The sequence below is a fragment of the Cyprinus carpio genome, chromosome A24 (genome assembly GCF_018340385.1).
Source record: "Cyprinus carpio isolate SPL01 chromosome A24, ASM1834038v1, whole genome shotgun sequence".
Classification (NCBI taxonomy): domain Eukaryota; kingdom Metazoa; phylum Chordata; class Actinopteri; order Cypriniformes; family Cyprinidae; genus Cyprinus; species Cyprinus carpio.
In genome coordinates this window covers 25,378,089-25,390,588 of record NC_056595.1, presented here as the reverse complement: position 1 = coordinate 25,390,588, position 12,500 = coordinate 25,378,089, and the positions used below count along the sequence as shown (strand labels likewise).

At 42.2% G+C, this 12,500-nt stretch overlaps 1 protein-coding gene across 1 annotated transcript in view; it reads right to left on the bottom strand.

Moving 5' to 3' along the window:
* Window positions 1-12,500, bottom strand: part of lama1 (laminin, alpha 1) — a 53,443-nt gene that overhangs the window by 7,994 nt on the left and 32,949 nt on the right. Inside the window, 22 exon segments of the mRNA XM_042714933.1 lie at window positions 1-54; window positions 165-303; window positions 395-539; window positions 631-781; window positions 2,107-2,231; window positions 2,310-2,457; window positions 2,548-2,678; window positions 4,213-4,263; window positions 4,265-4,360; window positions 4,444-4,598; window positions 4,671-4,853; window positions 5,565-5,643; window positions 6,593-6,715; window positions 7,760-7,852; window positions 7,939-8,135; window positions 9,348-9,389; window positions 9,483-9,548; window positions 9,614-9,676; window positions 10,632-10,727; window positions 10,792-10,957; window positions 11,045-11,187; window positions 11,282-11,510. The exon segment at window positions 1-54 is cut by the window's left edge and continues 64 nt beyond it. Coding sequence (XP_042570867.1) covers window positions 1-54; window positions 165-303; window positions 395-539; window positions 631-781; window positions 2,107-2,231; window positions 2,310-2,457; window positions 2,548-2,678; window positions 4,213-4,263; window positions 4,265-4,360; window positions 4,444-4,598; window positions 4,671-4,853; window positions 5,565-5,643; window positions 6,593-6,715; window positions 7,760-7,852; window positions 7,939-8,135; window positions 9,348-9,389; window positions 9,483-9,548; window positions 9,614-9,676; window positions 10,632-10,727; window positions 10,792-10,957; window positions 11,045-11,187; window positions 11,282-11,510 — 2,675 coding nt within the window.

Sequence of the window (12,500 nt, the reverse complement as noted above, 5' to 3'; positions counted from 1 at the left end):
ATTTCCACGTTCTTCATACAGACGACGAAAGAGCGAGCCACGACCTGCCTCCTGCAAACGTTCACCAGGAAGTCACATATGAGACAAAAATGACTCTCGAGCCTTTCGGAATTACTACTTTAAGAATGTTTTATGATGTTTTGTTATAGTTTGGTTGTTAGATGATTGGTCGAGAGGCCGGTAATCCACCGATGTAGATGGGGTCGAGGTCGGAGCGATTGAGGTCAGAGGATGAACCCGGTGACTCCGCCTCCATGACCTCTCGCTCAGAGGGGTTATCAGCGGCCATCACCGACAAATGACCTGCAGACACAACACACACCTCCTCCTGTGAGCTTAAACCTGAAATATACATAGAGCAGATATAGAGCATATATACAGAGCAGAGCATCACCTCTGCGCTTGTTCCTCTGCAGGGCGATTCTGTACCAGGTGCCGGTGTTGTATGTTCTGTTGGAGGTCATGGTCAGCGCTCCGGATCCCAGTTCAAAGGTCAGGTGAACCTTCCCTTCCACCAGCTCGATGGACAGGAAGTCCCTCTACAGACACAGAAGAGAAGAGAACTGAGTGAGACGCCGAGGAGCGCTTGAGAGGGAGATAAGAAGGTGAGAAGTGCTAGTGTGGACATACGGTGCCGTTGGAGGCCAGATACAGCAGCAGGCCGTTAGGAGAGAGAGTCTTGAAGAACATGACCACGCTGGTGGACATGGAGCGCAGGGACTTCTCCAGCACAGAGAAACCGCTGCCGTCGAAGTGGAACGACGTGTCTTCAGTGCGTGGACTGATGGACAGAGACACACAGGAAGAGCGTCAGTGACTGTTTCCACCTGTATTTAACACTCATCACTCAAGATCACATCATCAAGAACACATCTGAAGACTAGCTGGACACAGGGCCTGAGTGCAGGTGGTTGCTAGGGAGTTGCTAGGATGCTTCATGTGGTTGCTAGGCGGTTGCTATGGTGATTTAAGTGGTTGCTAGGCAGTTGTTATGGTGACAATTGCTAGGGCATTGCTATGTGGTTGCTAGGGAGTTGCTAGGATGCTTTCTGTGGTTGCTAGGAGGTTGCTATGGTGTTTTAAGTGGTCGCTAGGCAGTTGCTATGGTGACAATTGCTAGGGCATTGCTATGTGGTTGCCAGGGTGTCCCTAGGCAGTTGCTACAGTGGTTGCTAGGTGTCACAGTTGGTTGCTAGGGCATTGCTGAATGGTTGTTAGGGTGTGCTGGGTGGTTGCTAAGGTGTCGCTAGGCTGTTGTGGGACCTAAGCAGTTGTTATGGCTTTTTCAGTGGTTGCTAGGTGTTACAGATGGCTGCTAGGGTGTTGCTTGGTTGTTGTGGGAACTAGGCAGTTATGGTTGTTTTAGTGGTTTCTAGGTGTCAGAGATGGTTGCTAGGGCATTCCTGAATGGTTGTTTGGGTGCGCTGGGTGGTTGCTAGGGTGTCGCTAGGCTGTTGTGGGACCTAAGCAGGTTTTACGGTGTTTTCAGTGGTTGCTAGGTGTCACAGATGGTTGTTAGGGAATTGCTAAGTGCTTGCTAAAGTATATGGGTGGTTGCTAGGGTGTCGCTAGGCCATTGTGTGACCTAGGCAGTTGTTATGGTGTTTTCAGTAGTTACTAGGCAGTTGCTAGGTGTCATGAATGGTTGCTAGGGCATTGCTATGTATTTTCTAGCGTGTCGCTAGGACGTTTCTAGAGTGTTTTTTCAGTAGTTTCTAGACAGCCGTGAGGTGTCACAGTTGCTAGAATGTAGCTTTGTAGTTGCTAGGGTGGTTTGGGTTGTTGTTATGGTGTCACTAGGAAGTTGCTAGGGTGTTTTCACTGGTTGCTAGACAGTTGCTGTGGTGTTTTCAGTGGCTGCTACTGGTACTAGTTTTCTAAGATGGTTGCTAGGGAATTGCTATGTGGTTGCTAAGCTGTTCTGGGTGGTTGCTATGGTGTTGCTAGGCAGTTTCTAGAGTGTTTCCAGTGGTTGCTAGATAGTTGCTAGGGTGTTTTCAGTGTCTGCAAGTGTTGCTAGGTAGTTGCTATGGTATCTTTATGTCTCTACACGGTTGCTAGGCTGCACTGGATGGTTGCTAGGGTGGGTGAGCGGTGTGTTTTTACCTCATGAAGCAGCCGCCACACTCTCCCTGTCTCTCAGCGTAGTTCCACAAGCCGATGTTGTTCTCGTTGAGCGAAGCTTCACCAATGCAGCCTCTGAAGTGGGTCATTCTCACCGCTGGGGGTTTCTGGGGAAAACACAACAGATGTAAACAGGGCCAAAAGAACAGGAACCCTGAGGAACACCAGACGGATGTGCATCTTACCTTCACCTGACCGCCGAGGCCCCCCACGAACACCCAGGTGGATTTGTTGACGTCCATGACGCTGGAGGAGCCGGACGCTGTGGTCTTCACTGCGGGCAGCGGCTCAGAGTCCGTCTGCTGGACGGTGAGGGTCCCGTGTCTCCCAAACCTATAATTACAGTGCAGGACATCTAGATGTCAGTGTCTGTCGCTCAAAGGGAAGAACTGAAACGTCCCATCAGCGCTGAGAGTCACGAACCGGGTCGCATTGATCCTGTGCCACTTGTCGTTGTTGATCTGAACGCTGGGATACTCTAGTCTGGTGTGTCCAGAGCCGGTGTCCCACAGGAAAGACACCTTCCCATGACGCATCTCCAGAGCCATAAAATCCTCCTGATGTGGATATGAATATGCACTTTAAACTTTAAACTTTGAATATTGGAATATACATACAAACATACTGCATCCATAAAAGTACATTTTTCTCAGTTGCAATGACCGAAACTAAGTTTAATCCCTAAAATAATTAACTGGAAATAAATAAAAACGAAATCAAAAAAAAAAAAAAAAAAAAAAAAAAATTTTTTTAAAAAAAAAAAAAAAAACTAAAAAAAAAAATTTGTTTGGAAAAAAAAAAAAAAAAAAAAAAAAAAAAAAAAAAAAAAAAGAAAACTGAAAATATAAAAATAAAAGCTATATCAAAATATTAATAAAACTACAATAATACTATATAATAGTGTATATATAAGACTAAAATAAAATAATCACTGAAAAAAAGTAGAAATAAAATATTTATTTTAATTAATAAAAACATAGAAATATAAACAGAAAAAATAACAACTGATAAAAATAACAAAAGCACATAACAAAATTACTAAAACTTTACTAAAAACAAAAACAAAACAAAAAAATCTAAAATTTAAATGAAACCTAAAAAAGTAAAAATAAAAGCAATTTTTAAATATAATATCAAAAAGAGTATACAAATAAAACTAAGGTTAAAGTTCAATCTAAAATTATTAACTTGAAATAAATAAGAACTAAAATTAAATCTAAAACTGCAATAAAATAATTCAGAATATTAATAAAAACTATGATAGTATATAAACAATAACGTTTAAGCTGAATCACTAAAATAATTAACAGGAAATAAATAAAAACTAAAACTGAAATAATAAAAACCCTATATAGTAATATTATGTGAAAAAGCACATAAAATTATTAAAACAAACAAAAATATACAAATATTAATAAAAACTGAAATTATTAAAAGGATTTGAATAAAAACTAAAACTGAACTGAAAAAAAAAATTTAAACCTAAATAATGACATAAACTAATAAAATGCACATAATAAAATTACTAAAACTTGAAATAGAATTGATATAAAACCTGAAAATATAAGCTAGTTAGAAATAATAATAAAAGCTATAATAGTATATAAACAATACTAAAAGTTTAAGATGAATCACTAAAATTATTAAAAGAAAATAAATAAAAAACAAAACTGGTATAAATTAAACCTAAATAGTTATACAATAATAAAAAAAAAACTAATAAAAATGACAAATGCCATAACATTATAGTTATACAATAATAAAAAAAAAACCCCCCCCCCCCCCCAAAAAACTGAATCTATCTATCTATCTATCTATCTATCTATATATATATATAATCCAAAATATTAATAAAAACTCTGTTTTACAAACAATATGAAAGTTTAAGTTCACTCACTAAAATTATAAAAACTAAAACTGGTATAAAAATAAATTAAATCTAAATAGTGATACATAAAAAAAATAAAAAATAAAAATGTCAAAAGCACATAAAATTACTAAAACAAAAATTAAAATGAAAATATAAAAAAATAAAGGGTAATCCCAAACTTTAATGAAAAGTATTAATAAAACTAAAATAAGACTCACGCTGGCGCAGTGGCTGCTGATGTTGTAGAGGAGGTTGTTCGTTTGGTTGGTTCTTCATGGTCAGTGTGAGCGTGTTGAAGTTACTGGACGTCACCTCTGGTCTGTACGCTCGCACACAATCCCGGTCGGCAGAAACGGCCACTTTAATCTGCAGAGGTCAAAGGTCAGAGTGCCGTTCGTAATGCTGTTACTCTGAGAGGGTCACGTTTGGGACCACATGGACCTCTCCACCGACGCCGCCTGCTTGCGAGCCTGATGGATCAGCTCTCGGATCTCCGACAGGTTTCTGCTCAGGTTCTCTCCAGCGGTCTGCAGGGGCTTCAGACGGTCAAACAGACGCTCGGTCTTCAGGTGAGCCTCGCTCAGTCTGGATCTGACCGCGGCGGCTGAGGAGCGAGACGAGCGTCAGCAGCTCATACGGACCTCACGTGAAGAGAGAGTTCAGTGAAATCACTCACCGGTCATCTCTGAGTCTCTGAGCAGCTGGTTAGTGCTCCTGATGCTGTCATTAGCTGAGGCCACAGCAGAAGACGACTCGTCCAGCTTCACACCATAATCCTGCAGACGCTCCAGAGCCTCCTGTACAGATGCATTCGCTGCTTCCGCCTGCTGCTTCGCCTCCAGGACTTCAGCTCTGCTGCCTGAGACACAGAATCATCTGCTATCACACTCATTTATTAAACACTGAATAACGGATTCATTTAATCAGTTTACATCATTTAAAAAAAGTTACCCAGATGAATTTAGAACAAAAACTGTAAAAAAAAAAAAAAGGTCATAATTATAATTTTTTTTTCTGCTTTCAGTTTTTTTTTAATAAAAATCAGTCCTGATCATAACTACCAAAAATGCATTCAGTTTCTGGATTTTAACCCTTTAAATGCCAGTTTGGTAACATTGTGCCACTGAAGTGAAAAAAAAAACACACAAATAAATTATTTTCTATATACTACATGATTATTTTATTTTTTTTACTTTTTTAAGTTTTTTTTTTTTTATTTTTTTAGTTTTAGATATGTGATTCATTATAATTTTTTTGTGATGTGTCTGATTTTTGGTGCCAAATTGGTAAATAAATAAATAAAATAAATACATTTTATTTTTTTTATTTAATGCCTAAATGGCACTGAGATTAAATATTGCAGCAGTTTTTATGGGTTTCAATGGAGAGTCCTGTAAATTGTGTAACTATTTTTTGTACCTAGTGTAAAATAAAGTATTTATGAAACATTTTCTTTAAAATTCCAAAGAAAAAAAAACATTTGGGCAACATTTAAACTGTCTGCATTAACAGAAAAAAAATAAAAAAATTAAAAAAAAGGTTCAGTAAGGACGCTGAAGGGTCACCGCACCATTAGGAAGGTTCCTCAGGATGTTCAGGGCTTCTGGGAGCAGCTGTGTGTTACGTAAGTTATGGGGGGAACGCTCGCTCTAACATCAATCAAACCTGCTGGGACACTTCACTGACGTGAAACACCATTTACCTGAGGTAAAAACACAGGACAAGGAAAATGAGATGGTCATCTGTGTGAGGAGACTTGGGGTTGTGTGATGTGTGTGTGTTGTGTGTGAGACTCTGGGTGTGGTGGTGATGTGTAAGTGTGTGTGTGTGCGTGCGTTGAGATTGTGTGTGTGGCGTGCGTGTGGGTGTGTGAGGGGTGTGAGACTATTGTGTGTGTTGGTGTTGTGTATGTGTGTGTTGTGTGTGAGTTGTGTGTGTGTGTGTGTGTGCCCCCTGGAGGAGTGTGTGTGTGTGATGTGTGTGCGGTGTGGGTGCGTGTTGTGTTCTGATTGGTGCTCGGTGTGTGGTGTGGGTGTGGGTGTGGTGTGTCGTTGTGTGCGTTGCTTGTATGGCGCGGAGCGAGTGAAAGAGTGGGTGTGTGGTGTGTTGTGCGGGTGTTTGGTGTGTGTGTTTGTGTGTGTGTTTGTGTGTGTGCCGGGAGCCTGGGGTGGTGTTGGAGTGCGTGTGGTGTGGTTGTGTGTTTTTGTGTGTTGTGGACGTTTTGGTGTGGTGTGAGGTGGTTGAGAGTGCGTCTTTGTGTGCGTCGTGTGGCCTGCGACCGTGAGAGCGGTGTGGTGTGCTGTTGTGTGTGTGCGTAGTGCGGTGTGGAGTGTTAGCGTGCTGTTTGTGTTGTGTGTTGCATGTGTGTGTGCGTGACGTGTGTGTGTTGTGTGGTGTGGTTGTGTGTGTGTGTGCGTGTGTGTGTGTGTGTGTGTGTGTGGTGAGTGTGAGTGGGTGTGTGTGCCGTGTGCGTTGCGGGTGTAGTGGGTGTGTGTGTGTGTGTGTGGTAGTGTGAGAGACTCTTGTGGTGTGTGTGTGTTGTGTGTTGTGTGTGTGTGTGTGTGTGTTTGCGGTGGTGTGTGTGTGTGTGTGTGTGTGTGTGTGTGTGTGTGTGTGTGTGTGTGTGTGTGTACCTTCTGTCTGGTTCTTCAGGGATCTGCTGGTGTCCAGAATCTCTGAGCTCTTCTGAAGCGCTGTCTTCCTCTGCTCAGTCTCAGACGTCTGACAGAAAACACACACATCAGCATCACCAGACAGCGTTTTCTAATATCATCCTGAACCTCGATTATCTGATGATCAGCGTGACCTCTAACCTTTTTCTTTTCTCTACTGGCTGGACATTTCAGCCACCATTCTTTATACCAGCGCTGTACAGCACACAAAAGTGTACCTTTTAACTTTAATGTGTTATTTATATTTGATTTGACCCTTCATGTGACTAAACGATGCACATTTTAGGTTACTGGGGGGTGGGGTTGCGGGAATGTTTTTTACCACGGAGTGTTTACATAAACTATATTAAAAAATCATTTTAAAAAAAAATCTCACTCAGGACCAGTTTCAATTCTTCCGGCGCACCATAATATACCCATGAAAAAAATGGTCGTTAACTGCAGTAATTGCTGTCGATATTAAATTCCTTTTTTTGTCCATATTATTTGGGGGCGGGGGGAAATAAAATGACCCAAAAAATTTTCTTGACACGTCGTCATGGTTTTAACTTATTTTTTAATTCATTTAAACACATTTGCATGTTAATTTCGCACTGATGTGGGCGAAAAAATAAACCACGATCATAAATCTCAAATCTTTTATTGTAAAGTGTTTTATTTTTGTTTTGTATTAGTGTCAAAAACGAGGTATATTTTTTTTTGTTTAAGTAAAGAATCATACTAATAATATAAAACTAAATCAAATATATATATGGTACGACTATATATATATATATAGATAAAATACATAAAATAATATATAATTTTTTGTACTACGGTTATATTTATATATTATATAATATATAATATTATCTAATTTTCTTTTTCTTTTTTCGTTAGTACTATTGTAGCCAAAAGTGCCCCTGAGTTGTAAATGCGCCGCGAGCAGTGCGCCCAGCGGCCGTATATACCAGTTAATATTCGCAAAGGTTACACTGTAGCCCTATTCTGTCGGGTTTATTTCCGACGGTAGGTGTTGATGAATTTTAGCTTGTCTCGGGGAACAACCTGATGTAACTGTGTGGTCACTGAAAGCTGTGATTGGTTGACGTACCAGACTGAGGGCGGAGCTAGCGCTCTGATTGGCGGCGTGGGCCAGATCTTCAGCCAGCTGTGTGTGTTCTCTGAGGTTGGTGTTGGTTTGTGTTGGGATTTGTTGTTTTTAGTTCTGAAGTTATGAAGTGAGATGGAGAACTGAACAAAAATTAAGTATCATTGTGGCCTTCAGGATACATGGGGCTTGGGGATATCTCGGAGGGTCACGCACCCGTTCAGAGATTGTGCCTGTTTGGTTAGGGCTTGTGCGTAGTCCTCGGCTCTGTACACCATTTTTTGCGGGACGTCTCTTCTGGTCAAGTCCAGCACTAAAGCCTCATGGTGCTTCCTGAGAGACGGACTGCATCTTCCAGATTCGTTCCTGATCGGGGCTTCTAGATGTAGGGCTGTCCGCCTGGTACCTATTAGAAGTGGTTGTGCCGCGGGTGGGTTGGGTGGTGGTCCGTGCTGTTAGAAAAACTGGGCGTTGGCTTGGGGGTTGCGTTAGGCGTCGGTCGTCGTTTGAGCGGTGCAGTTTGCAGCTGTTGTTTTTGGTGTGTTTGCGTTATCCTTGTTCGGGTTTTGGTTGGGTGTTGCTTGGCGGGGCGCGGTGAGTCTTCGGAGGGCTTGACTGCGCTCAGTGGGGTGGGCTAGTTTTAGCGTTGCCGCGGTGGTGATGAGGATCAAGAGTAAAAATGCGAAATATTCGGTGGGTTAAAATAACTATTTTGTCTGCGAATATGTGTTCAAACTTTTCGTTGGTTGTGTGGTGGGTGGGGTATTTTGGGCTTTGGTGTGGGCAGGATCAGGTCGCGTTGTTGTGGGGTGGCGGGTTAGATATTGGATTTGGGGGTGGTTGAGTGGGTTTGTTGTCTGTGTGGGGTGTTCGAAATGCCCGTGTGGGGGGGGTGTGGTAGGGTGGGGTTGTGGTTTGTTCTAGCTCCTGTAATAGTGGGTGCATGGGATCGTTACGCATGCGGGGGGCTTCACGGGGTGGGGGCGCTGGTTTATGTTGGGGTTCCGTTTTGGGGGTGTGTGGGCGGTTTCGGGCTGGAGTTTCTTGGCCTATGCGGGGGGTGTAGTTTTAGGCGCATTATTGTTGCCGGGGTAGGGGGTGTGGGGGGGCGTCGGGTGGGGCGGGGTTGCTAATGGTCAGAAATGTTGGCGTTGGGGGAGGGTTAGGGTGGGATCGTGGGTGGTTTCTTGTTTAGGGGGTTGGATTCGAGACTGGAGTACTGTTGGTTTTGGTACTGGGGCTACCGCACTGAAATTACAACCCCGCGTTTGTTGCAGAGTTCGCCGGCCGTTGGTTGTGTTCTGGTTCCTGTTCTATCTTTTGGGCTTCTGTATGTGGTCGAGATCTGTGGGTTCATGCTCAGTCTGGGTACGTAGGAGGGGTTGGTCTGGAGTGTGGGTTTGGAGCAGTGGGGTTATGGTGGTGTTTTTATGGTGGTTGTCGTGTTGGGGGGTTTTGGTGCTTAACTGGTTTTTTTTTTTCTGGGGGGTTGGCGCGTGGAGAGGGGGGGTTGAGGTGTTCGGTAGTCTGAAGGCGGTTGTGAACTGAATTTGGGGTGTGACGATCTCCTCCTTGAACTAGTTGCCCCCACCTTGGGAGAGTGTCGGATCCAGCACAGACGCCTGCAGACCTGCTGCACACACACACACACATCATTATCACACTGTATAGAGAGTATTCCGTGTATCGTCGCTAGACGTGTAGCAGTGGACGAGTGTTTGGATACCTGAGCTCTTTCCTGCGCAAGTGTCTCTGGAGCTGGGCACGTGTGTCGTGACTGACGGTCTGGGATCTGTCGGCCAAGGGTGTCGCTCAGTACTCCTTCCAGTCAGCGCCCTGTTTGTTCATTCTCCTTGCTGTTCATCTCATCCAGACCCTCGCTCTCCGTCACCGTCACTGAACGCACCTGCTCCATCAGACCTGAGCCAATCACAGCAGAGCAATGAGTGCACAGCAGCCAATCACATCATGCGTTTATCAAAGTATATGTGCTGCCGTCTCAACGAGTAACGCATTTAAAATAGATTTAATCTTTTGTTCATTTAGATATATGGTATTTTAGCATTGTTTATATAATATTTTCATTTTAATTTTAGTTGTTTTTTTAAATAATTATAATTTTTTTTTTTTTATTTAAGTAGTTATATTTTTTTTTTTTTATTTTTGTAGTTGTTGGCATTTGAAACTAACTAAAATAATTTTTTTATTAAATTACATTTTTTTATTTTATTTAAGCATAACTTCAATTAATGAAAACATTTTTAATAGTTTTAGACATTTTTAATAGTTTTAGTTAAGAACAACAACACTTTTTTTTATAGGATTTAATTTTTAAGATTGAAATGTTGTTTTTTTAAAAACATTTCTATTTAGCTTTAATTTATTTTATTTGTTTTAGTTTGAGTAATTTTAATAAAAAAAAATAAAAATAGGAAAAAAAAGGAAATGTTGCCTTCATACCTAACTGAAATTAAATAAATGTAATTTTTTTTTAAAGTTTTCACAGCGAATATTTTTTTTTAAATTTATTTCAGCTTTATTCCAATTAATGAAAACATTTTTATTTATTTATTTTTAGTTTTAGTTAACTAACAACATTGGTTTAAGGTGCATTACTCTTCAGCAAAATAAAGCAATAAAATAAAATAAAATAATAATAAAAAATAAATAAACAACATTGGTTTAAGGTGCACGCTAAAATAAAATAAAATAAAATAAAATAACATCACTAAAAATAAAATAATAATAATAAAATAAAGAAAATAAATCCATAAAATAAAATAAAATAAAATACAAATAATATTCATCAAAAAACAAACACAAACAAAACAAAATAATACAAAACTAAAATAAAATCTTGCTCAGTGCTGGTTACCGTGGATGGCAGAAATGTTAATGTGTGGCTTGATGAGGTCCACATGCTGGTGTTTGCCCTGAGAGAATCTCTCCTCTGAGATCAGCAGCACATTCACTGCCATCAGACACACTCTGGACCTACACATGAAGCAACACACACACACACACACACTGAGTACCAGCATCAGTCGGCGGTTGGGTTGCGGTTGATGTGGTGATGACGGACGAGTGTCGTCGGCGGTTGCCATGGATACAGTGATGTGTGATAGTGTCATGTTGCTCACACATCCCTCCCTCTCCTGCGGTCAGCTGATAATCTGTGCTCTGCTCCCATGACATCAAACTCTGCTAATCAAACATGCAAATTAACACACACACAATTCTTTACACATGACCGATATATGACACATGCAGACCAGGCCCATGACTGACCTTGACCTCTCTGGTCTGGTTCTCGAGGGTCATCAGCTGGCTGTAGGGCGCGAGAATGACCCCCGACAGGTTCAGAGAGGCGATGGACCCGTCTAAAGCGTCCAGATCGTCCAGCAGCACTCCGGTGCAGCCGTCATCACACGCTGCAGGACATGAGATCGTTTTATTATTAACATTATCACTCTTATGTCCCTGTACTGTATAAAGCGCTGCAGTAATAAATGTGCTGTTACTCACACACACACTGCTCGCTGACCAGCACGTGTCTCTCCTCGCACTGGTCACACAGATGACCTCTGACCCCGACCTTGCACTCGCAGCTCCCGGTGCGTCCGTCACAGACGCCGTGCACTGACCCCGCCCCGCTGCACCTGCACACCTGGCACCGCCCACCCGGCTCAGACGGGTTACCATAGTAACCCACCGAACACCTGCGGGACACGGGAGAGAGAGTTAGTGCACGAGTGTGTGTGTGTGTTTGTCACAGTGTGTGGGTGTCTCATTGTGTGTGTGTGTGTGTGTGTGTGGGTGTGTGTGGTTGTGTGTGTGTGGTGTTGTGTTGAGAGTGTATCTCATTGGTGTGTTGGGTGTGCTGTGTGGTTGTGTGTGTGTGTCTCATTTTGTGTGTTGTGGGTGTGTGGTGTGTGTGTGGTGTGTGTGAGAGAGTGTCTCATTGGTGTGTGTGTGATGGTGTGTCCTCATTGTGTGTTTTGTGTCTCGTTGTGTGTGGTGGTGTGTGGTTGTGGTGGGTGTCGTGTTTTGTTTGTGTGGGTTGTGTGGTTGTTGTGTGTTGGTGTTGGTTTGTGGTCTTGTTGGTGTGTGTTTTGTGTGTGTTGTGTGGTGTGGGTTTTCTTTCCGTGTGGGTGTGTCTAGTTTTGGGGTTTGCTTTGTGTGGGTCTATGGTTGCTTTTTGTGGTTGTGTCTTGTGGTGGTGTGTGTTTGGTGTGTTGGTATGTATGGTGTGTGTGTTGTATGGGTTCTGTAGTGGTGTGTACTGTAAGTTTGGTTCTTGTGGTTGTGTGTGTGTTCATGGTGTTTTTGGTTGTGTGGTTGGTTTTTGTTGTATTGTGGTCTTTTTTGGTGGTTGTTTGTTGTGGGTTGTGTGGCGTGGTGTCTCAGTTGTTTTTTTTGTGGCGGTTGTACGGTTGGTGTGTGTGGGGGTGTGTTTGGTGTCTGGTTGTGGTGTGTGTGTGTGTGTGTGTGTGTGTGTGTCTCATTGTTTTTTTTGTGTGTGTGTGTGTGTGTTTGTGTCTCGTATGTGTGTGTGGTGGGTGTCGTGGGGCTGTGTGTGTGTGTGTCAGTTTTTTTTGTGTGTGGTGTGTGGGGGTGATTGTTGTGTCTCAATTTTTTGTGTGTGTGTGCTTCCTTGTTTGTGGTGTGTGTGTGTTTTGTGTGTGTGTGTGTGTGTGTCGTTCATTGTTTGTTTTTGTTGTGTGTGTCGTGTTGGGTGTGTGTG